Genomic DNA, 22249 nt, shown 5'->3' with positions numbered 1-22249 from the left:
TTTTAGATTATAACAATATAGTTATAATATAAATATATGTAACTAGGTATATGTATGCATCTGAGATCAATATCTGTCTAAGCCTTATCTAAATGTTATGGAAAAATTTATAAAATGAAAGTTTATGTAAGTTTGCCAGCAAGATAACCAATAAGTGTTCTCTTTTATTTTATTGTATCTGACATAGAAGGGCCGCACTATCATTTGAAGACCTGACTGTTTGCTTGGACTAAGACTATTTCTGATCATTATCACTGTTTTCTAAATGTAAAAGAGATCTAAAGCTATTCTTTGATTTTTGCTAGTACTGCTAGCCCATGCATACCTGTGATTATAGTTATAGTACACTATAATTTCTAAATTGTACTTGAAAAGATAAACTTAGTTAAATGTGAAGCTCAGGAGAGCACTTTATGAAGTTGGTGTTCTCCAAACTAAAATTACCTATAGCAAAAATATCCTTCAAATTGATATAGAAATAACAAATTTGTTTGGTATTTATTCAGGTCATTTAATAGTTTATAGCTGCATAAAGGTAACCTGTTGTCAATAAGTTCTATATAATTTTGTTACTTTTCACACTGGAATAGGAATTTAAATGTATTTTTGGAAAGTAATAAGGAAAGTCTAATCTGTGAGATTGTAAAACATGGAAGCATTTTGCCACATTTTCCACAAAAGAAAAATTAAAAGTTCTCTTAGCCTTTGTTTGATTCATATTTCAGATATAATGATGTACTGTGTTGTAAAAAGCCCCGCCTTATCTGAGATAAGGCTCTGCCTCTCATCTTACTCCATGTATAAATGGCTACAAAATAGGCTAGACTTCAGATCATTTAAAGTTGTGTTCAAAAGATCAATTTTTGTTGTAAAATTACTATGATTTCAAACAGGGGATATAATATATAACTAAGTAGAAATTTAAAATCATAAAAATAAGTTTTCTTGGTTCATAGCTATTACACAAATTGAATATGTTTTTATTCTTGTTAATTTTATTTTGTTGTTTCCATGCAAACTTTATAACTCTTGTCTATTAGTGCTTGCAGAAGTACATCTTCTAATATAACAACCTAAGTTAATTTAAGACAATAAGCCATCACCTATGGGACAGATGGGCTACAAGGCTGACTTTCAATACTAATACTGACTGACCCCAATTAAATGGAAGGAGTAAAAAACTGTAAACCCCAGTACTCCTACTTTTAAGACTGGTGAAACTGCCTTGCTAGATGTTTAAAACCAAAATTTAGGAACTAAACTAAGGAAATAAAAGGGCCAAGGAAAAAATAGCCAATATTTGGCTCTTGCCCTATGAGGTCAGCTCAAACTCAGGGGACAAGGGGACTTCTCTAAGGGTTTTATAATTCTGGGCCACATGACCTCCCAATCAGAGGGATCAATGAGACCCTAGAGAATAGGAAGCCAATCGTGCAGATCCTGCAAAAAGGAGGGTCATTGGAAAGGGATATGTCCCTAATGCTTCCAAGGGAAGCCACATGTGGTCGGCAAGACCCTAACCCATCCAGGAAGATGGCACAACTGGTAAGATAAAGGAGCCAAGAGGCTTCTCCCAATCTCCCAAGAGCTATCCTTAAGGAAACTCAGCTTACTCTTAACAATAGACAAAAACAAGGTCAGTGTTGAACAACTTAGTCTTAAACACCTGGCAGGAGACTGTGCCTAACCACATGGGCAAAAGGAAAAAAAAAATGTTTTTTTCAATGTAACTTAAGATGTACACTTGTGTCAGCTCCACCAAGAGTAAGTATGACTGAAGGATATAAAAGAAGGACTCTTAGATTTTTCGTCTTAACTTAGAGGTGACACTCATGAAAAATCTGTATTATAAACTAGCTGGCTTTGGATGTTCACATTACAGCTCAGGGTGGCACTTGTGCCATTATCCAGACTAAATGTTGTGTTTATATTCCTAACCACTCTGACAATGGAACTAAACTCCTTAAAGATTTACATTTTCCAATAGATACTATGTCCTTGCCACTTTCATCATGGGATCAACTTTTTAGCTCATGATTTTCTGACACTTCCTGGTAGAAGAAACTGCTGATATCTATAGTCATTATCATATCATCAGCATATTTGGATGTTGCTGTGTCTATTGTTTATCAATCTTTGTCCTCCTGTTTTGTTCATAGGGTATCTGCCTCCCAGATACCTTCACAATCTGTTTCTACTAAATCAGAGAATTACTATGACCCCCTGGATAGGCTTTACTAATAATTTGAAGCACTTCACTGGAAAATAACAAGAATTGGCGATTCCTACCCTATAGGTCTATACCCCTTATTCCCTGTATGATTCAGGGTCTCCAATCTTTAAGGGAGAAATATTAGAAGACAAATAGATAAGGATAGTGATATGAGGTTAATCCAATTTGTCGTGTCACATCTTAAAGTGATAAATCTATGGGCATCAGATCTGCCATTTTAGGCTGGGAGCCATTTTATCTAGGGACTCCTAAGTTTTGATTTAGGAGCAATTTTATCTAGAGATTCTGAGGCAATGCTGCTTAGCTCCCCATAAGAACATGTGCCTGCTAAAAGGTCAAACCTACCCCAGCCCATGACACAACCCCTAAAGCGTGCTTGTGAAATTCCCCTTGCAGGCTATAAAGCTGTTCTGTGAGTGCTAACATGCTGCAGCTCTCCTCAGAGGGACAGCCTTATCAGTTTGCTCCATGCTACTGACAATAAATTCCTTGCATGAGATTCTGGTGTGTGGTGTGGTCCTTGAACTTTGGTGGATTTTGCAAGTGTCCTTTCAGTCTTGACCTCTGAATCTATCCAACCCCACATAAGACAAATCTGTAAGGTTGAGGCCTTATATAAAAATAGGCAAGCATCAAAAGTGGGAAATGTGACAGGGATACTAGAAATGATAAGAACATTATGATAAAGAACCAATGCCTGGGGAAAGGGTTAGTTTTCCTATACTTTGTAACTTTCTGAACTCTGTAGAAATGTAACTATATCACTTAAATGCTAGGCCAATTAACTGTTGTCTAAATTATAACCTGGTAGGCTTAGATATAGTTTTTATAACTATACCTCTTAGGGAGGAAAACTCAAGTTCTTGAATTACTGCTGCCATTTTGCAATAACACTATACAGATGTTTTCTTTTACAATATTTGTTCTACACCTTTGAGCTACTTATTGTAAAATCCCTGTGTATGGTCTTTAATCATGGGCCAAGAATTCAAACACACCAATGTTGTAATGGTTAAGAAATAATGTCAAATTTCCTATAAAACTCCATGTAACATCAGCTTGAGGCCCAGAACTTCAGAGCACTAGCTCCTCTGGGTCCACTCACATAAATAAACTTGAGTTCTCCAACCCTCAGAGTGATGCTTGGTCTCTTGCTAAGCATGATTTCCATAACACTACTATCAATTTTTTTTTCTTTCTGTGGTGCTGGGGATTGAACCCATGGCCTTGTACATGTGAGACAAGCACTCCACCAACTGAACAATATACCCAATGATGAACCCAGCCTAATTCCATCTTAAGTTTGGGAGCCATCTCGTCACAAAGTCATGAAAAGTTCATTTCTGTTTTTCTATAAAATACTAAGATTTCTATTTGGCCTGATCATACTCTGAAACTTGTTTGGAATTCCTGCCCATGCTCTGAACTCACCCATGCCTGGCTCTCCTTGACCAGATACAACCCTCCCTAAAACCTAGTGACCCCTCAAAATTCTGGTTCTCCTTGACCAGATAACAACCCTCCCTAAAACCTCAGCCATGCCTCATAAATTCTGATGCTGGAATCTCAATTTACTCCCTACCTTGAAATGTTAAGCCATATAGATGATTAACCTGCTACCTGCCCTTGTATTACGCTCGCCAGAACCGTTAGCTGTAAGTTCCCAAGACACCCCACTTTGTAACTTTTTGTGCTATAAAAACCTTTTCTTCCCTGAGAGTTGTCGCTATTCTCTGGCCTGGCTTTCAGGTGAGACAGTTGCTGGCCCACTCTCTTGTGTACACAATATAAGCTTGCTTTAATTTGATTTAAAATTGGAGTTTTAAAACTGGAGTGGTCTTTTCTTTGCATCGTGGTTCGACACCCAGCCCACTATTTCCAATTTTTAACCCCAATGGTTGGGTTCTTTTTCAGTCTTGGAATTATGGAACCAATAATAAGACCAAGCTCCAGCTGAACAGTGAAGGAGATTTTATTCTTGGCCAACAATAAGAGAAATGCAAGATAAACCCATAAATCAATTTCCCTACCTGTTGAGTGTTGGGAGGTTATAGATATAGGGTAGGGGCTGGGGTTGTGGCTCAGTGGTAGAGCACTTGCCTAGCATGCATGAGGCACAGGGTTCGATTCTCAGCACCACATTAAAAATAAAATAAAGATATTTTTAAAAGGAATATTTCACCTGTTAAAAATAAATTTTAAAAAATAGATATAGGGGGGCTGGGGATGTGGCTCAAGCGGTAGCGCGCTCGCCTGGCATGCGTGCGGCCCGGGTTCGATCCCCAGCACCACATACCAACAAAGATGTTGTGTCCGCCGAGAACTAAAAAAAAAATAAATAAATAAATATTAAAAAAAAAAAAATAGATATAGGGTAAGAAATGAGGGGAGCCAGGTGTGGTGGTGCTTGCCTGTAATCCCAGAGGCTCAAGAGGCTAAGGCAGGAGGAACACTAGTTCAAAGCCAGCTTCAGCAATTTAGTGAGACCCTGTCTCAAAATTAAAAAAAATAAAAAGGGTTGGGATATGATGCAATGCTTAAGCTCCACTGGGTTCAATCTCTACTATCAAAAAAAAATGAGTGGGAAGAATAGGCTAATCAAGATAAGTAATATTCATATATTCATGTTTTTTCTGGGAATTGGCAGGGTATAAATTCAGCTAAATTACCTAAAACTATACAAGATTAAAGCAGAGTAACAATGTATTCATCTTGATTTCAATGTTGCAAAACAATATATATGTATAAAGATATATATATAAAGATATATATAGATAGATATATAAAGATATATATATATAAAGATATGTATAAAGATGATTTATAGATATATAAAGATATATATATATCTTTATATAAAGATATATATATATCTAAAGATATATGTATACATATATATATATAGATATATGTATACATATATCTATATATATATATATAAATATATTAAATATATTAAATGTACTGGGGCCTGGAGTTGTGGCTCAGTTGGTACAGTGCTTGCCTCTCATGTGCGGGGCACTGGGTTCAATCCTCAGCACTGCATAAAAATAAATAAATAAAATAAAGGTATTATATCTATCTACAACTAAAAAAATATTTTTTTAAAAAAGTAAATGTTGGGCTGGGGATGTGGCTCAAGTGGTAGCGCGCTCGCCTGGCACGCATGCGGCCCGGGTTCGATCCTCATAACCACATACAAACAAAGATGTTGAGTCCACCGAAAACTAAAAAATAAATAAATAAATATTTTAAAAAAATAAAAAGAAATAAAAAAGTAAATGTAGGGCTGGGGATATGGCTCAAGTGGTAACGCGCTCGCCTGGCATGCGAGGGGCGCTGGGTTCAATCCTCAGCACCACATAAAAATAAAATAAAGATGATGTGTCCACTGAGAACTAAAAAAAATAAATATTAAAAAAATTCTCTCTCTCTCTCTCTCAAAAAAAAAAAAAAGAGTAAATGTACTACTTGAGAGGCTAAGGTAAGAAAACTGTAAGTTAGAGGCCAACCTGGGCAATTTAGAAAGACCTTAACTTAAGATAAAATATAAAAAGAGCTGGGAGATGCAGATCAAGGGTAGAGACTGCTGAATTCAAACCCCAATACCAGAAAGAAAAAAAAGTAAATGTAGAAATAATAATAAAATCAACAGAAAAAAACTGGGAACCTGGAAATTTTCATTTGGGAAATATGGACAAAGTATGTATGTGAATTCTTTATTCTGTCAACTTTAATGCAAGTCTAAAATTATGCCAAAATAAAAACTTAAACAAACAGGAGTTAACTACGTGATGATTCTGACTCAGGATTTCAATTTCCCAACTTAAAAATTCACCTTTATCTAGATTGCCTCATGGTTCTAATAACTGATTTTATAAATAACATAATTCTGAACTCTTAAAATAACTGTATTAATAATTACCACTTTATCTGTTTTAAACATTAAGAATCTATGTAGGTTCATGCTTGGGGGTTAAAAAAAAAGGTTTTTTATTAAGCAGAGTAAACACTAAGCAGTCCACATTTTACAATTCAGTTTAAGAAACTGAATCACAGGGAGGAAAAGTAATTAGTGTCTTGCCCAAAGCCACACAGTTATAAACAAAGTAAGGATTGTCAAACATAGAATTAACCTACAAAAAAATTTCACTATAAGCAAGCACTAGAAAAAATGTGAAACTATCATTAATGATAAACACAAAAGTTCCACTGCACATTTATTAAATTAGCAAAAATGAATAAAACTGATGGAACTCAATGCTAGCAGGACTGTGAGAAAATAAATACACTTGTTCACTGAGAGTATACTATAAGCAAGTATAATCTTTCCCGAGAGAAACTTGGCAATAGCTGTCAAAAATTTTGAAAATGATCATACTCTCAACCTGAGTAATACCACATTGGGGAACACATCTTATGAAGACCATTCAAAGGAGAAAGAACAAATTTGAACAAAGGTGATTATAGTTGAACAGTATGTTACAGCCAAAAACTAGAAACAATTCAAATATTCACCAAGGGGAGAATGGTTAACTTGAAATAGGCCATGTAGAGCAATATAACAACAAATTATTATATTACATTACCACAGGGAGTATCAACTATGTATGACAAGAATCCTATCAAGTAAGAATTAGCTGAAAACTGTGGAATCCCTAGAGACCCATACGCAACATGGATGGGTTTATTATATAGGAGCCAAAGAAACTCTAGAGTTTGTAATTAGTGAGAATTTGGTGTTAGAGTCTTCTCTTTTTTAAAAAAAAATTTTTTTGAAGTTGTTGATGGACCTCTATTTTATTTATTTTTATGTGGTGCTGAGAATCAAACCAAGTGTCTCACACATGCTAGGCAGGCACTCTACCCCTGAACTACAGCTCCAGTCCCTAGAGTCTTCTTTAAAATATGAAATGGGAGGGCTGACTCCTGCCAAAAGCCAATGACTACAACCCCTCAATTCTGACACAACAATGTAAATCATTCCTTTTTTAAGTAACAACTTAATTGAGAAGTAATTACTACACCATGAAATTTATCTATTTAGTGGATCAACCTCCAGCATGACAATAGGAAGAATTTCACTGACCTATATTTCCAGTGAAACTAGTGAAAAATATTTTTTTAGAAACAATCATTTAGAGCTTCTAGAAATAGCACTAATTAAAAGAAGAAACAACTACTCAAGAAAGTCTATAAGCCAGGCCTAGTGGCACATGCATGTAGTCCCAGCTACTAAGGAGGCTGAGGCAGGAGGATCACTTGAGCTCATGAGCTTTGAGATCAGCCTGGGCAATGCAGCAAGACCCATGTCAAAAATGAAACAAAGCCAGGCACTGTGGTGCATACCTGTAATCCCAACGGCTCAGGAGACTGAGGCAGAAGGATCACAAGTTCAAAGCCAACCTAAGTAAAAAGCAAGGTCAGGGAGACCCTGTCTCTAAATAATAAAATAGGGCTAAAGATGTGGCTCAGTGGTCCAGTGCTCCTGAGTTTAATCCCCAGTACACCCCCAAAATGGAATGAATGTGGAAAAAAATTGAAATGAAATACAAAAATCACAAATAATTGGTAAGAAAGATAAAAGTCTGTGGAATTTGGCTTTGTTTTTTGTATCTTCTTTGTGTCTTTGTTTTTATTCTATTTGTTTGTTTTGTGGCACTGGGGATCAAAACCAGGACCTTGCACATATTAGCAAGCAAGCACTCTGCCACTGACCCACATTCCCAGAAAATCTATAGAATGTGAACAAATAACATTCCCTCCCAGCTCACTGAGGTGGAGATTCCACTCCAGATTGCTATAGATCAGAGGGCTCCCTCTCTGTCCAGTTCCCAGTTGAAGGGGTTTCTTCCAAGGAAACACAGGACATCAAAATTCCTCATCCTGTCCCAAACTACCTATTACTAAGTCTAAGTCCCAGACAAATGCAGTGAAGAAATGGGAGCTCCCTTCTTCCATCCAGCCCTCACTCATGAAATAGAGACTCTAATTTGGGTGTGGTGTGCTGAGAATACTAGGGCCCTGATCACCCTTGCCCCAACATCAGAAGTGATAATTCTACATCAGAATGAGCCAAGAAGACCTCAGGCTGCTACTCACATACAGACCCCAAACTCTCAAACACTAAAATAGCGTGTCACTCAGAAAGAAGCTTGCTAACATCTCCATCCCCAGCTCCATATTCCTAGCTTAGAAATTTTGTCTCAGGGCTAGGTGAGGTGGCATATATCTGTAATCCCAGTAAGCTCAGGACGCTGAGGTAGGAGGATTGCAAATACAAAGCCAGCCTCAGCAATTTAGCAAGCCTCTGAGAAACTTAGTGAAACCTTGTATTTAAATAAAATACAAAATAGGGCTGGGGATGTGGCTCAGTGGCTGAGTTACACTGAGTTCAATCCCTGGTACCCCCCCCCAAAAAAAAAATTAAAAATTAAAAAGGGCTCCGGCTGGGGATGTGGCTCAAGTGGTAGCACGCTGGCCTGGAATGCGTGTGGCCCAGGTTCGATCCTCAGCACCACATACAAACAAAGATGTTGAGTCCGTCGATAACTAAAAAATATATATTAAAATTCTCTCTCTCTCCCTTTCTTTCTCTCACTCAATCTTTTTTTTTTTTTTTTTTTAAAAAGGGCTGGCATGTGGATCAGTGGTTAAGTGCCAGTTGGTTTGATCTCCACTACAAAAAAAAAAGAAAAAAAAAAGAACGAAAGAAAGAAGGAAGAAAGAAGAAAGAAAGAAGAAACAAAGAAAGAAAGAAGAAAGAAAGAAGAGAGAAAGAAAGAAAGAAGAAAGAAGAGAGAAAGAAAGAAAGAAGAAAGAAAGAGAAAGAAAGAAGAATGAAAGAAAAAAGAAAGAAAGAAAGAAAGAAAGAAAGAAGAGAGAAAGAAGAAAGAAAGAAGAAGAAAGAAAGAAGAAAAAAGAAAGAAGAAAAAAGAAGAAAGAAAGAAAGAAAAAAAGAAAGAAAGAAAGAAAGAAAGAAAGAAAGAAAGAAAGAAAGAAAGAAAGAAAGAAAGAAAGAAAGAAAGAAAGAAGAGGGGCTGGGGATGTGGCTCAAGCAGTAGCGCGCTCGCCTGGCATGCGTGCGGCCAGGGTTCGATCCTCAGCACCACATACCAACAAAGATGTTGTGTCTGCCGAAAACTAAAAAATAAATATTAAAAATTCTCTCTCTCTCTCTCTCTCTCTCTCTCTCTCTCTCCCTCTTTCTCTTTCTCTCATCTCTCACACTCTCTTAAAAGAAAAATGAAAGAAAGAAAGAAGAAAGAAAGAAAGAAGAGGGGCTGGGGATGTGGCTCAAGCGGTAGCGCGCTCACCTGCCATGTGTGCGACCCGGGTTCGATCCTCAGCACCACATACCAACAAAGATGTTGTGTCCGCCGAGAACTGAAAAATAAATATTAAAAATTCTCTCTCTCTCTCTCTCCTCTCTCACTCTCTCTTAAAAAAAAAAGAAAGAAAAAATAAAGAAAGAAAGAAGAGGGGCTGGGGATGTGGCTCAAGTGGTAGCGCGCTCACGTGGCATGCCTGGGGCCTGGGTTTGATCCTCAGCACCACATAGCAACAAAAATGTTGTGTCTGCCGAGAACTAAAAAATAAAAAATAAAAAAATAAAAAAATTCTCTCTCTCTCTCTCACTCTCTCTTAAATAAAAAAGAAAGAAGAAAGAAAGAAAAGAAATTTTTTGTTGGGGACAAGTAGATCATGAAATAGGTATTCCTGATTTCTTCCCAAAGTAACTTCATTTGCAAGAGTCTCTAGAAGCTCAAACCTAAGGGTACTTGCAAGAACAATGTAGGTGGTGATGAAATAGTGTTGAACGATGACTCAAAGAAAAGACCACTGACTCCGGTCTTTTTAAACATTTTTAAATATCTTTTATTTATTTATTTTTATGTGGTGCTGAGGATTGAATCCAGTGCCCCATGCATGAGAGGCAAGTGCTCAACCACTGAGCCACAACCCCACAGCCCCCACTCCAATTTTATCTATTTATTAATTTAAAAATATTTTTAGTTGTAAATGCATCTTTTTATTTTATTTATTTATTTATATGCGGTGCTGAGGATTGACCCAGGACCTCACACATGCCAGGCAAGTGCTCTACCACTGAGCCACAACTCCAGCCCCCCACTCCAATTTTAAATCAAATAAAGCAAGCTTGTATTGTGTACTTAAGAGCTGGCCAGGACTGTCTCACCTGAAACCCTGGGCCAGAGAACAGCTTCCCAGCTCTCTGGGAACAAGGTTTTATAGCACAAAAAGTTGCAAAGGGGGGATGTCTTGAGAACTTACAGATAACAGGATTTTGACAAGCATAATACAAAGGCAGATAACAGGTTAATGATCTACATGGCATGATATTTCAAGGTAGGGAGTAAATTCAGATCCCAATATCAGGATTTATGAGGGTTGTTTCCTGGTCAGGGGGAGCCAGGATTTATGAGGTGCCACTAAGGTTTTAGAGAGGGTTGTTATCTGGTCAAGAGAGCAAAGCAAGGGGGGCTCTGGGGTTGTGCCTCAATGGTAGAGCACTTGCCTAGCACATGCAAGGCCCTGGGTTCAATCCTTAGCACCACGTAAAAATAAATAAATAAAATAAAGGTATTATGTTCTACAACTAAAAAATAAATATTTTTTTAAAATGGGGGGGGGGTGGCCAGGCATGGGTGAGTTCAGAGCACGGGCAGGAATTCCAAACAAGTTTAGAAAGCTCAGTAATTTATAGTAAAACGGAAATGAACTTTTTATGACTTTGTGACAAGATGGCTCCCAATCTTAAAATGAAATTAAGTTGGGTTCATCAAAAGAACTGAGAGTTTTGTGTCAAAGAGGCATGAAATTTTCAATTTTCTTCATTAAAAAAAAAAACTGAGAGAATGTAGATATAGGCTAAATTATAAATCATCTTGTGTACAGGAGCTGAGTGGGGGTGGGGTGAGAAGCAGAGAATAAAATTGCTAGGAGAAGCCCTGCCAGAATTAGAAAAAATATGAAATATAACTTCAGGAACTATTATTTCAAAGGAACCAGAATTTGATTGCACAAGTATGTAGAGCAATTTATTCCTAGGGAATTGTTGAAAACGATAAAGAAATCAGCCCATAATTAGTGGAGTTTAACAGCTGGGTATGGTCAGTAAAAGAGAAAGAGATTGTTACTACCACTATTCTCCCAGGCTGAATTTGGGCATACCTAAACTAAAGCTTGGCCTCTTTGAGGCACAATATCACACTGGGGAAAGAAGAGAATAGATTTCACTGAAATAATACATTCTGTCATAAAGTAAATAAACAAGTAAATCACAGTAATAAGCCCTGGAGGGTTGAGTAGACCAGCATCCAGAGTATTATACATGTTTGGTTCATAGAACTGAGTACAAGGAATTGGCTCACACAATTATGGAGATGGAAAGTTCCAAGATCTTCAGAGTGATTCAGCAATCTTAGGAACTAGGAGAGCCAATGATTTACTACCAGCCCAAGTCTGAAGGCCTGAGAACCAGGAGAACCAATGATGTGTGTTCCTGTCTGAAGGCCAGTAGACTTAGGAACCAGGAAGAGCCCATATTGCAAGTCAAATCAGAGACAGGAAAAAAGTTGATGTCCTAGTTTCAAGATAGTCAGGTAGCAAGAATGCTTCTTTTATTTGGGGAAGGGTCAGCTTTTTTATTCTATTCAGGCCTCACACTGATTGACTGGATAGACCTGGCTGCATTAAGGAAGGCAATCTGCTTTACTTACTTGACTAATTTAAATGTAAATTTCAGTCAGGCACAAGGGTGCACTCCTATAATTCCAGCTACTCAAGAGACTGAGACAGGAGGATGGCAAATTCAAAAACCAGCTTTGGTAACTTAGTGAGATCCTGTCTGAAAATTAAAAAATAAAAGTAAAAAGGCTGGGGGGCTGGGGATGTGGCTCAAGCGGTAGCGCGCTCACCTGGCATGCGTGCGGCCCGGGTTCGATCCTCAGCACCACATACCAACAAAGATGTTGTGTCCGCAGAGAACTAAAAAAAAAAAAAAAAAAAAAAACCTAAGGAATAGGACTGGGCATGATAGCACATACCTTCAATTCCAGCAATTCAGGGGATTGAGGCAGGAGGGCAGCCTGGGTAACTTAGCAAGACCTTGTCTCAAAAAAAAAAAAAAAAAAAAGAATTTACTCAAAGTATATAATTCAATTGTTTTTAGTGTATATATAAATTTGCACAACTATCACAAATCTTAGAATAGTCATTATCACAAAAAACTCTCACCCATTTGCAAGTATTTTAATTTTTTGTTTATTTATATATTTAATTTGATTAAAATATATAATTAGACAAAAATCAATACTATAATACATCAAGAGAAAGCCAAAGCCTAGAGAGGCAATGTATTCACTTCCTATGGCTGCTGCAAACAAATTCCCTCAGATCTAGTGGTTTAAAACAACACAGGGGCTGGGGGTGGGTAGCTCAGTGATAGAGCACTTATCTGGCATGCGTGAGGCCCTGGGCTCAGTCCTCAGTACTGCAATTAAAAAAAAACACACACACAAATCTATTAATTCATTTCTAGAGGTCAGAAGTCTGAAATCAGTTTCACTAGGTTAAAGTCAAAGTGTGGCAGAGTTGCTTCTTCTGGAGGCTTTCAGAACAGAATTCATTTCCTTACTTCTGGTGGCTGGCTTCATTCCTTGGCTTATAGCCTCTTCCTCCATCTTCAAAGTACAATAATTCAATTTCTTCTTCCATCATCACATCACTTTCTCTTTCTGACTGACTCTTCCTGCATCTCTCTTATAAAGATATAGGATTATTGTAATTACACTTGACTCACCCAGATAACCCAGTTTAGTAAGAGTCTCACTAAACAGCTAGAGGCTAGCTTTAAACTTGCAATCCTCCTGCCTCAGTCTCCGGAGCCACTCAGATTGCAGGCATGTGCTACCATGTCTGGCTTAGAAAGACATTTGAATCCACAATTCCTTTGCTTTTGCGTTGATTCAGGTCCGTATCATTTCACCCCAGGATACTATGATTTGCACACTACCACCAGTATGTAAAATACTGACCCTACCATTTTCCTGCATAAAATCCTACAATTTCCCACTGCATAAACACAATCTTAATTTCCAAGTTTGGCTCCTACCAATTTTTAGAAAGTAGGCTCCAGCTACTATTCCTTAGTGTCACATATTCTGACACTTTACCATTGTTACAATTTTCTCAGTGTCTAGAACCAATTTTCTCTGCCCTTCCACATGCAGAATTCTTATTCATCCTCCAACGCTGTGAACCAGTGTCTTCTCTCTCTCTCTCTCCCTCTCCCCCCCATCCCTCCCTCCCTCCCTCTCTCTCTCTCTTGGCAGGATAAGAAGGAGTACTAGGGATTGAACTCAGGGGCACTAAGCCCCAGCCCCAGCTCTATTTTGTATTTAGTTAGAGACAGGATCTCACTGGGTTGCTTAGCGCCTCGCTTTTGCTGAGGCTGGCTTTGAATTATAGGTTCTCCTGCTTCAGCCTCCTGAGCCGCTGGGATTTCAGGCGTGGACCACCCTTGCCTCGCTAGTGTTTCCTCTTTGAATAGAACAGTGAGTCTCCATTCTATTTTTTTTTTTTTTAAATTTTTAATATTTATTTTTTAGTTCTCGGCGGACACAACATCTTTGTTGGTATGTGGTGCTGAGGATCGAACCCGGGCCGCACGCATGCCAGGCGAGCGCGCTACCGCTGAGCCACATCCCCAGTCCCGAGTCTCCATTCTAAAACATTGTTTTTCTCAATAATAACTGAGGGCCAACAATGTGTTTTAACACAAGGCAGTAAAGAAAGACACAGTAAATAAGATAGATCCAGGCCCTGCCACTTTAGTACGGAAGAAAAATAATACACAAATAATTACAAGCCTATTGAATGGCAATGAAAATGAAGTACAGAAACTATGGGATATAACCACAGAATTTTGCCAGGGGATATTAGGGAAGGCTTCCCTGAGGAAATACATTTAAGCTGAGAGCTGAAAGATAAGTAGGAGCCTAGGAGCAAAGACCAGTGCTCAACCATATTCATTTACCCAGCTAATGTTTATTGAGTGCCTAATGTGGACCAGGTTTATTTTAAATGTTTGGGATACATCAAAGAACACTCTCTTACCTTCTTAATGCTTATATTTCAGTGGTTACATTCCCCCTAGTTCCTTCATTCATTTATTCAAGAAATACCTATTGAATTTTCTCTGTCAGGCACTATGCCAAGTGGTAGGAACTAAAATATGAATAATCTCCTGTCCTTGCCTAAGCTGATTCTAAAATTTATATGGAATATAATTGCCAAGACTTGTGTGTGTGTGTGTGTGTGTGTGTGTGTGTGTGTGTGTGTTTTACGGGAACTGAACCCAGGGGTACTCTACCACTGAGCTGTATCAAAGAGCTTTCAGAATAAACTTGCAACAGCTACTATTTACTAAGTGCCATGCAATGCACTAATTTAAGGAAATTATATTGGTTAATCTTCACCACAACTATCTGAGGTGGGTACTATTTCCCCTTTTTACAGATGAAGAAACAAGTTCTCAAACGTTAAGTAAAATCCTTAAGGAAACAGATTATGAGAGCAGAATGAAACAGTTGATGTCCAGCTGAGTACTTACAGCTTTAACTGATAGCCTGTTCATTTCTCAGCGATTAGTGGAATTAATCCCCTCCTGCTTACCTCAGATACCATTAGAGTTCAAGACACCATGGCCACCCACTGTACCCGGACTCTCTTCCCTGCATAACTCTGAGCATCCATCCCTCCAGCTAAAAGGGTAGGTAAGTAGGTAGCTGGAATCCCTGGCCCATCACTGCAGTAGTGAGAAACAGCCTGTTTATACTAATGTACCATAAAGATTATGTTCATTTTCCAAGTGGGATGTAAGGTGGAAAAGCTGGGTTACATTATTTTTTTTTTAAAGAAAGAGTGAGAGAGGAGAGAGAGAGAGAGAATTTTTAATATTTATTTTTTAGTTCTCGGCGGACACGACATCTTTGTTGGTATGTGGTGCTGAGGATCGAACCCGGGCCGCACGTATACCAGGCAAGCGTGCTACCACTTGAGCCACATCCCCAGCCCCTGGGTTACATTATTGAATATAACCTTATCCTTCTTTTTCCTTGCCTTCTCAAAATGCTCTGGAAATCCCAGTCTATGACCAGCAACTTTCCTATACCCTCAAATCTGTCCTTGAAAAGTCTCTGAATTAAAACTGGCATCTCCTGATGATACTGCTTTCTTGCAACCCAGAAAGCACTACAAAATTGTCCAGCCGGAGAAGTGAACAAGGATTGTAGCAAAAATGTGTACCCCCAATCCCACATGAGTGTGGTTTTTCCAGTTTTCCTCAAGGGCACTCTTGCTGTTTTGGATCAATCTCAGGTTGAGATTCAAACAATACTTCACATTCCATTAGTAAAAACTAATCTGCAGCTAGGCATGGTGAGGCATGTCTGTAATACTGGCTGCAATCTCAAGTTCGAGACCAGCCTGGGAAACTCAATGAGACTCTGTTACAAAATAAAAAATAAAAAAGGCTGGGGATGTAGTTCATTGCTAGAGTGCACCTGAGTTCAATCCCTAGTATCACCAAAACAAATACAAAAGCCAAAAGCAAAAAACAACTAGAAAACAACATACCAGATCTGCAATCACCTCTAACAGTTACAGATGTACCTCCAATTAAGAAGTACAAAACACACTAGGAGTTATCATGATGTGGGGTTATCATCAAGATGCCCACATTATGGATTCATTTTCTGTCCCCATCCACTCTAACCTTCATTGTTAACTCTATTATGGCAGTTAACATCTACCCCCGATATATTTTTATGTGTTTTATTTTATTTTTTATTTTTTTAGTTGTAGATGGACATAATACCTTTATTTTGTTTATTTTTCTTTTTTTTGAAAGAGAATTTTAATATTTATTTTTTAGCTTTCGGTGGACACAACATCTTTGTTTGTATGTGGTGCTGAGGATCCAAACCAGGCCACACGCATGCCAGGCGAGCGCGCTACCGCTTGAGCCACATCCCTAGCCCTATTTTGTTTATTTTTCTTTATGTGGTGCTGAGGATCAAAATCAGTGCCTCACACATGCTAGGCAAGCGCTCTACCACTGAGCTACAACCCCAGCCCTGATATTATATAGTTTATAAAAACTACAATGCCTAGATAGATATATTATAGTTAGACAAACTAGAGGATAGTTTTCCTGAAAGCAGAAACTATATTTTAACTAAATGCTGTAGTGCAGGTTCGTGCCACACACACACACACACACACAGACACACAGATACACACACACAGACACACACACACACACACAGTTTATACAACTGAAATGTATGAACTGTACTCAGTTCTTATCCCTTGGTAAAGTCCTTTCTCTGTGATCATTCATCTCCAATGGCAAAAAACAAAACAGCAGTATGTGCTGGGAAATGAGTCTCCTTTTTTACCCAGAAGAAATAAAAAGTCAGTCCCCAAAATATGAGGCATCACCTGCAATACCAGGTCCCAACAAGGAATCTGAGTCTGGGCCATTCTGGGAAACATGTACACAACGACAAAGCAAAAAACTAGTGACAATGAGGACTGTTCAGACACTTAGTCCTATAGCTCAGGACTCTGCCTCTGTGGCACACGGGATGAGCCCCGACAGTATTTGTTTGGAGAGTAGAAATTATTTTGAGCATCATTTGGATTAAGAGTAGAAGGAAAGTGGAGGGGGGAGAGTGGGAGGAAGGGTTCTATTTTAATATGCACAGCAATTTAAATATTTCCCTCCCAGGATTAGCTTCATATTGTTCAAAAGTATCCATGTGGGTTCTGGGACTTTGTAAAAAATATCCTTTGTCCCTTGGATATCCAGCTGAATAACTCTTGCTATTCAAATATGGATAACTAGAACTCTTAAGATAAACAACAGAATACAAGATAAATAAGTATAACCACTGGCTTTTAGGCCAGGTATCTGGTGTTAGCAAAAGGACATGGTTTGCAGTCAAAGGACTAGCATCCAAGCAAGAGCTCTGTAATTATCTAGGTATTTGACCCTGACAAAATCTTCACCTCTCACAGTCTGTTTTTTTATTGTCAAATATGAAAAAATCCCTCATAGGAGAAATTCCCTGAAGCTTAAAAATTATGATATATGGTAAAGGTCCTCTGTAAACTGTAAAGCACTGCACAAACATCAGTCATCTACTGTATTGGAAAGTTTGGAGCCTAAGGCCTGACATAGAGCTGGTACTCAATATTGTTAGTATAGTAGTTCCCCTTTATCTGTGGTTTCACTTTTCATGATTTCAGTTGCCCAGGATCAACTATGGACAGAAAATATTAAATGGAAAATTTCAAAAATAAATAATTCATAAGTTTTAAATAACTTTCATTACAGTATATAATTTAATTATTCTATTCTATTATTATTTATTGTTATTAATTTCTTACTATGTCTAATTTATAAATTAAATTTTATGATAGTTACATAGAGGAAAAAACAGTATATACATAATTCAGTATGATCTGCATTTTCCTCCATTCATGGAACGTTTTGGAATATGTCCACTGCAGATTAAGAGGGAATTATAAGGGGCTGGGGTTGTGGCTCAGTGGTAGAGTGCTTTCCTAGGTGGGTGAGGCACTGGGTTCGAGCCTCAGTACCACATAAAAAAAGAAAAAGAAAGGCATTGTGTCCACCTACAATTAAAAAAAAATATTTTTAAAAGAGGGAATTATTGGGCTGGGGATGTGGCTCAAGCGGTAGCGCGCTCTCCTGGCATGCGTGCGGCCCGGGTTCGATCCTCAGCACCACATACCAACAAAGATGTTGTGTCCGCCGAGAACTAAAAAATAAATATTAAAAATTCTCTCTCTCTCTCTCTCTCTCTCTCTCTCTCTCTCTCTCTCTCTCTCTCTCACTCTCTCTTTAAAAAAAAAAAGAGGGAATTATGAATAAGTAAAGACTTATAGTGAAAATGGGTAAAGTACAGGGCTGGGGTTGTGGCACAGTGGTAGAGTGCTCACATAGCACGTGTGAAACACTGGGTTCGGTCCCCAGCACCACATTAATAAACCAAATAAAGGTACTGTGAAAATCCGCAACTGAAAATATTCTTTTTTTAAAAAAATGGGTCAGGTGCTTGGGTGCATGCCTGTAATCCCAGCAGCTCTGGAGGATGCAGCAGGAGAATCCAAAGTTCAAAGCCAGCCTCAGCAACCTTGAGGCACTAAGCACCTCAGTGAGACCTGTCTGTGCTCGGTGGTCAAGGGTCCGAGTACCCCCCCACGCCCACTGATCTGATGATTTGGGTGATTTCAGGCAAGATTAATCTCTATCCTCTATGGCCTCCTTTGCTACCATTTCCACCTTGGTTCACTAGGTTCCAACCATATTGTCTTTTTTACTGTTCTTCCAACACATTAAGCTCACTCCTGTCTGAGTGGCTTCCTGAAACACTCTTTCCTAGTTCTTCACATGACCATCCCTTTCTTCAAATCAAGTCTTAGCTCAACTGTTTTTCCATGAATATCCTAAGTACCATTCCTCGCTCATCATTTATCCAATATATTTTCTTGTTTTATCTTATTAGTTAATTTTATTATTCTTTCCTGCACTACAATAATTAAAAAAAAACTATTAGAGCTTCTGTCTTGTTCATCACAGTATTCCAATGCCCCAAACATATCATTATTCATAATAAATTCTCAATAAGTATTTGAATAAATGAGGTAATTAAAATGAGGTAATTATATTATAAGTTTCATTCATTCAAGAAATATTTTGTATGTACCTAGGAGAGTTCAGGATCTATTTCAAGATGCTGGGGATTCAGCTGTGAACAAAATAGACAAAAATCCCTGTTTTCCAGGGAGTGGGGAGGTAAAAAACAAACAAGATAAAAAGCAAAACATATAACATGTCTGATAAATGTTGAAGAGGAATAAAGGGGAGGAAAGGAGGACATGGAGTGTGTGGAGGGATAAGAAAAGGAAGAGACAGAACCATGAGAATACATGGGAAAAGTACAATCCAAAAGGTCACTGTAACTGGGAGGGGAATTACAGATTTGAGGATTGAATAATACAATAATAGCTAAGGTCAGAGAAGTTAAGGGAAGTCAGACTGCATAAGTCTTGTTGGTTAAAATAAGGACTTTGGATTTTACTAAGATAGAAAGCCACTGCAGGATTTGAGTATGAGAATGTCATGATCAGACTTGTAGGAGAGTCCCTGGGGCTGCTATGCTGGGAACACCCGAGGGGCAAAACCAGGAGCTAGCAAGGATACAACTATAATAAATAACCTAAGAGACGGTGGCTCAGAAAGACTCGGGGAAGAAGCAGGTCAAAAATTGGAAGATAAAACTTGGGGTTTGACAGTTACCTTTGGAAAAGCCTACCAAGACATAGGTCCAGAATTTAAAGAAAGGTCTGAACTAGGGGTTGCCACTTAGAATTCAACAAAAGGTAATATTATCAGCAGTAATCGAAACATAATGATGAAATCTAACATTACCACTTTCTTACTAGTAACAAATTTTTTAGGATCTGGATCTTAGTTTCCATAACAAGACGAATTGAGAAGTGTCAACTGGTGATAGTGAGCAAGGTGAGGACCCTAAGCCAAGAACTGCACGAGCCCATCTCACGGGGGGAACCTTGCTGTGGAAACCGCGATCAGTTTGCGAAACTACCGCAAACACCCCAAACTCCCAAAGACTGCAAAAGGAAACGTGCTCCAGGTCCTGCACCTCCTCGCGGTCTTCGGCGTCTAAGCCTCGCGAGATTTGTCAGCCGGGCCCAATCCACGCCCACCCACGTCTCGCGATACTGAGGTGCAGGAGCCGCTCTCGACCGGCGAGGGCTTGCAGGAAAGATGGAGAGTCCGATGTTGGGTACAGTGGAGACTGCGGATAGCGGAGGGGCCGGGCCTTGCACGAACTCGGAGGAGCGGGAGGGCCGGGAACCTGAGGGGGTGCGATTCGACCACGAGAGGGCGCGCCGCCTGTGGGAAGCAGTGTCCGGCACCCAGCCGGTGGGGAGGGAGGAAGGTGAGTCCCAGGTCTCACGGACTGGAAGCCCCTCACCCCTGCTCGGCTCGCAAGGAGTGGCGTAAGCGGCGGGCGGGACCTCGGACCGGCTCTGGGGTTCTCGTCACACCCACTGGCGCCCGGCCCGCCTCCTGGCGTGTTGCGCCAGAGCGCTCCAGGACTCGTGTCCGCAGCAGGACCCCATTGCACGAAGGTCCAGGACCCCTCACGCTCAGGCCCCGGGTCTTCCTCCCTCATTCCTCAGGCTCCCATCCTCCGTGTACCGGAGCGCACCTTTCCCCAAACTCTCAGAGACCCATAGAACCTTCCTTGCCAAATTCGTGGCCGGCCCAAGTACCATTTCTTATCGTCCCAGTCTCCGGCATTCCCCACTCGTAATGTCTCGTGCCTCCCTTTTTCTCTCAAGCCCTATACTTCTGAGACACGTAGAAGGTTTAACCCTCCCTGTGCCTCCTGCTACCTGAATCCTGGTTTACCCCTGTTTCTAAGGTGTGTGGCTTTTGTCGCCGGGACCTTATTGTTACATGAGGGATAGGAGCCTGAGAAACTGACCCACGTGTACTTTTTACCTCCAGCTTCTTTGTATTTCACACTCCATGCGAAGTTGTGTACCCAAGGCCACTTCAGAGGTCACTTCTAGGCTTCCCAGCTTGCTCTGTGTTTGACTGGGTAAGATGAGAGAAAGAGGAGGATAGAAGAGTTAGCCTGACCTGGTCGTGTGACTCCCTGCACAGTCATTTCCAGAGAGGAACTGTACCTGGGCTTCTGTGCTAATCCTATCAGGTGTCTTCAGGGAAATCATTTTTCTTTACTGGTTTGTTTGCTTACGGAGCAGGCTACTCTTGGAAAGTCTAATATGTTTGTGAACTGAAAAATCCAATTTTATGAATTTTAGTCATATCCAAGGAAGGTATTTGAGTGTATACTTTTCCAGTCTAACAATTAGTCTAGCCTGACTCCTAAATTAATATGTATACTGTTTCTGAGCCTCTCTCTTATACTTTTAAATATGTTTGTAACAAAGTTGCCTCCTCCCCCCCCAGTTTTTCTTTCATAATAATTCGACAGATGTTCACTGACTATTCCCCAAGACTGAGCATCAAAGTTACAGAGATGAGGAAGATATTTCCTTGCCCTGGAGGGTTTTTTCGTCTAATCCAGAAAACAGTATAAGGGATGGATGAAGGGGGTTGTGTAAGAATTGGGTATGCTGGCCAGGCACAGTGGCGCATGCTTATAATCCTAGTGACTCAGGAACCTGAGGCAGGAGGATACCAAATTTGAGGCTAGCCTGGGCAATTTAACAAGACTCTGTCTCAAAATAAAAAGAGCTGGGTGCTGTCACATATAACAGATTAGAACAAATAAATAAAAAAGGGAGCTGGGGATATAGCTTAGTGGTAGAGCACCCCTGGGTTCAAGTTCAGTCCCCAGTACCTTAAAAAAAAAAATGGAAAAAGGAAGTGACTAGGGGAGACAGGGAAGGTATGTCTTGAAGCAGAGAACATAGCAGCTATACTCTGAAGAGTGAGCCATCTGCTTATATGTGTATAAATATATGGTGTCCCTATTATGATCCAGTTCATTGTCCTAACTTCCTCATTTGTTCCATGTTTATATGAAGTCTAGGTAATATGTATACTGTTTCTGAGCCTCTCATACTTTTAAATATGTTTGTAACAAAGTTGCCTCCTCCCCCCAGTTTTCCTTTCATTAATTTGACATATGTTCACTGACTGTTCCCCAAGACTGAGCATCAAAGTTACAGAGACACGTAACACTAAGTTCTGGCTTTTCTTTTCTCTCTCTCTCTCTCTCTCTCTCTCTCTCTCTCTCTCTCTTTCTCTTTATTTTAATATTTTTTGTAGTTGTAGATGGACATAAAGCCTTTATTTTATTTATTTTTATGCAGTGCTAAGAATCAAACTCAGGG

General features: G+C 39.4%; 1 protein-coding gene across 1 annotated transcript in view; it reads left to right on the top strand.

Annotated features, from left to right (window-relative positions):
* Positions 1 to 20141: 20141 nt before the first annotated feature.
* The window catches only part of Znf346 (zinc finger protein 346), a 51066-nt gene continuing 48958 nt past the window's right edge, over positions 20142 to 22249 (top strand). Inside the window, exon 1 of the mRNA XM_026398211.2 lies at positions 20142 to 20316. Within this exon, the coding sequence (XP_026253996.1) occupies positions 20142 to 20316 (175 nt within the window). The remainder of the gene's footprint in view (positions 20317 to 22249) is intronic.

The sequence above is a fragment of the Urocitellus parryii genome, chromosome 1 (assembly GCF_045843805.1).
Source record: "Urocitellus parryii isolate mUroPar1 chromosome 1, mUroPar1.hap1, whole genome shotgun sequence".
Classification (NCBI taxonomy): Eukaryota; Metazoa; Chordata; class Mammalia; order Rodentia; family Sciuridae; genus Urocitellus; species Urocitellus parryii.
The sequence above is the reverse complement of the archived record's forward strand: the minus strand, read 5'-3'. Positions and strand labels throughout refer to the sequence as shown.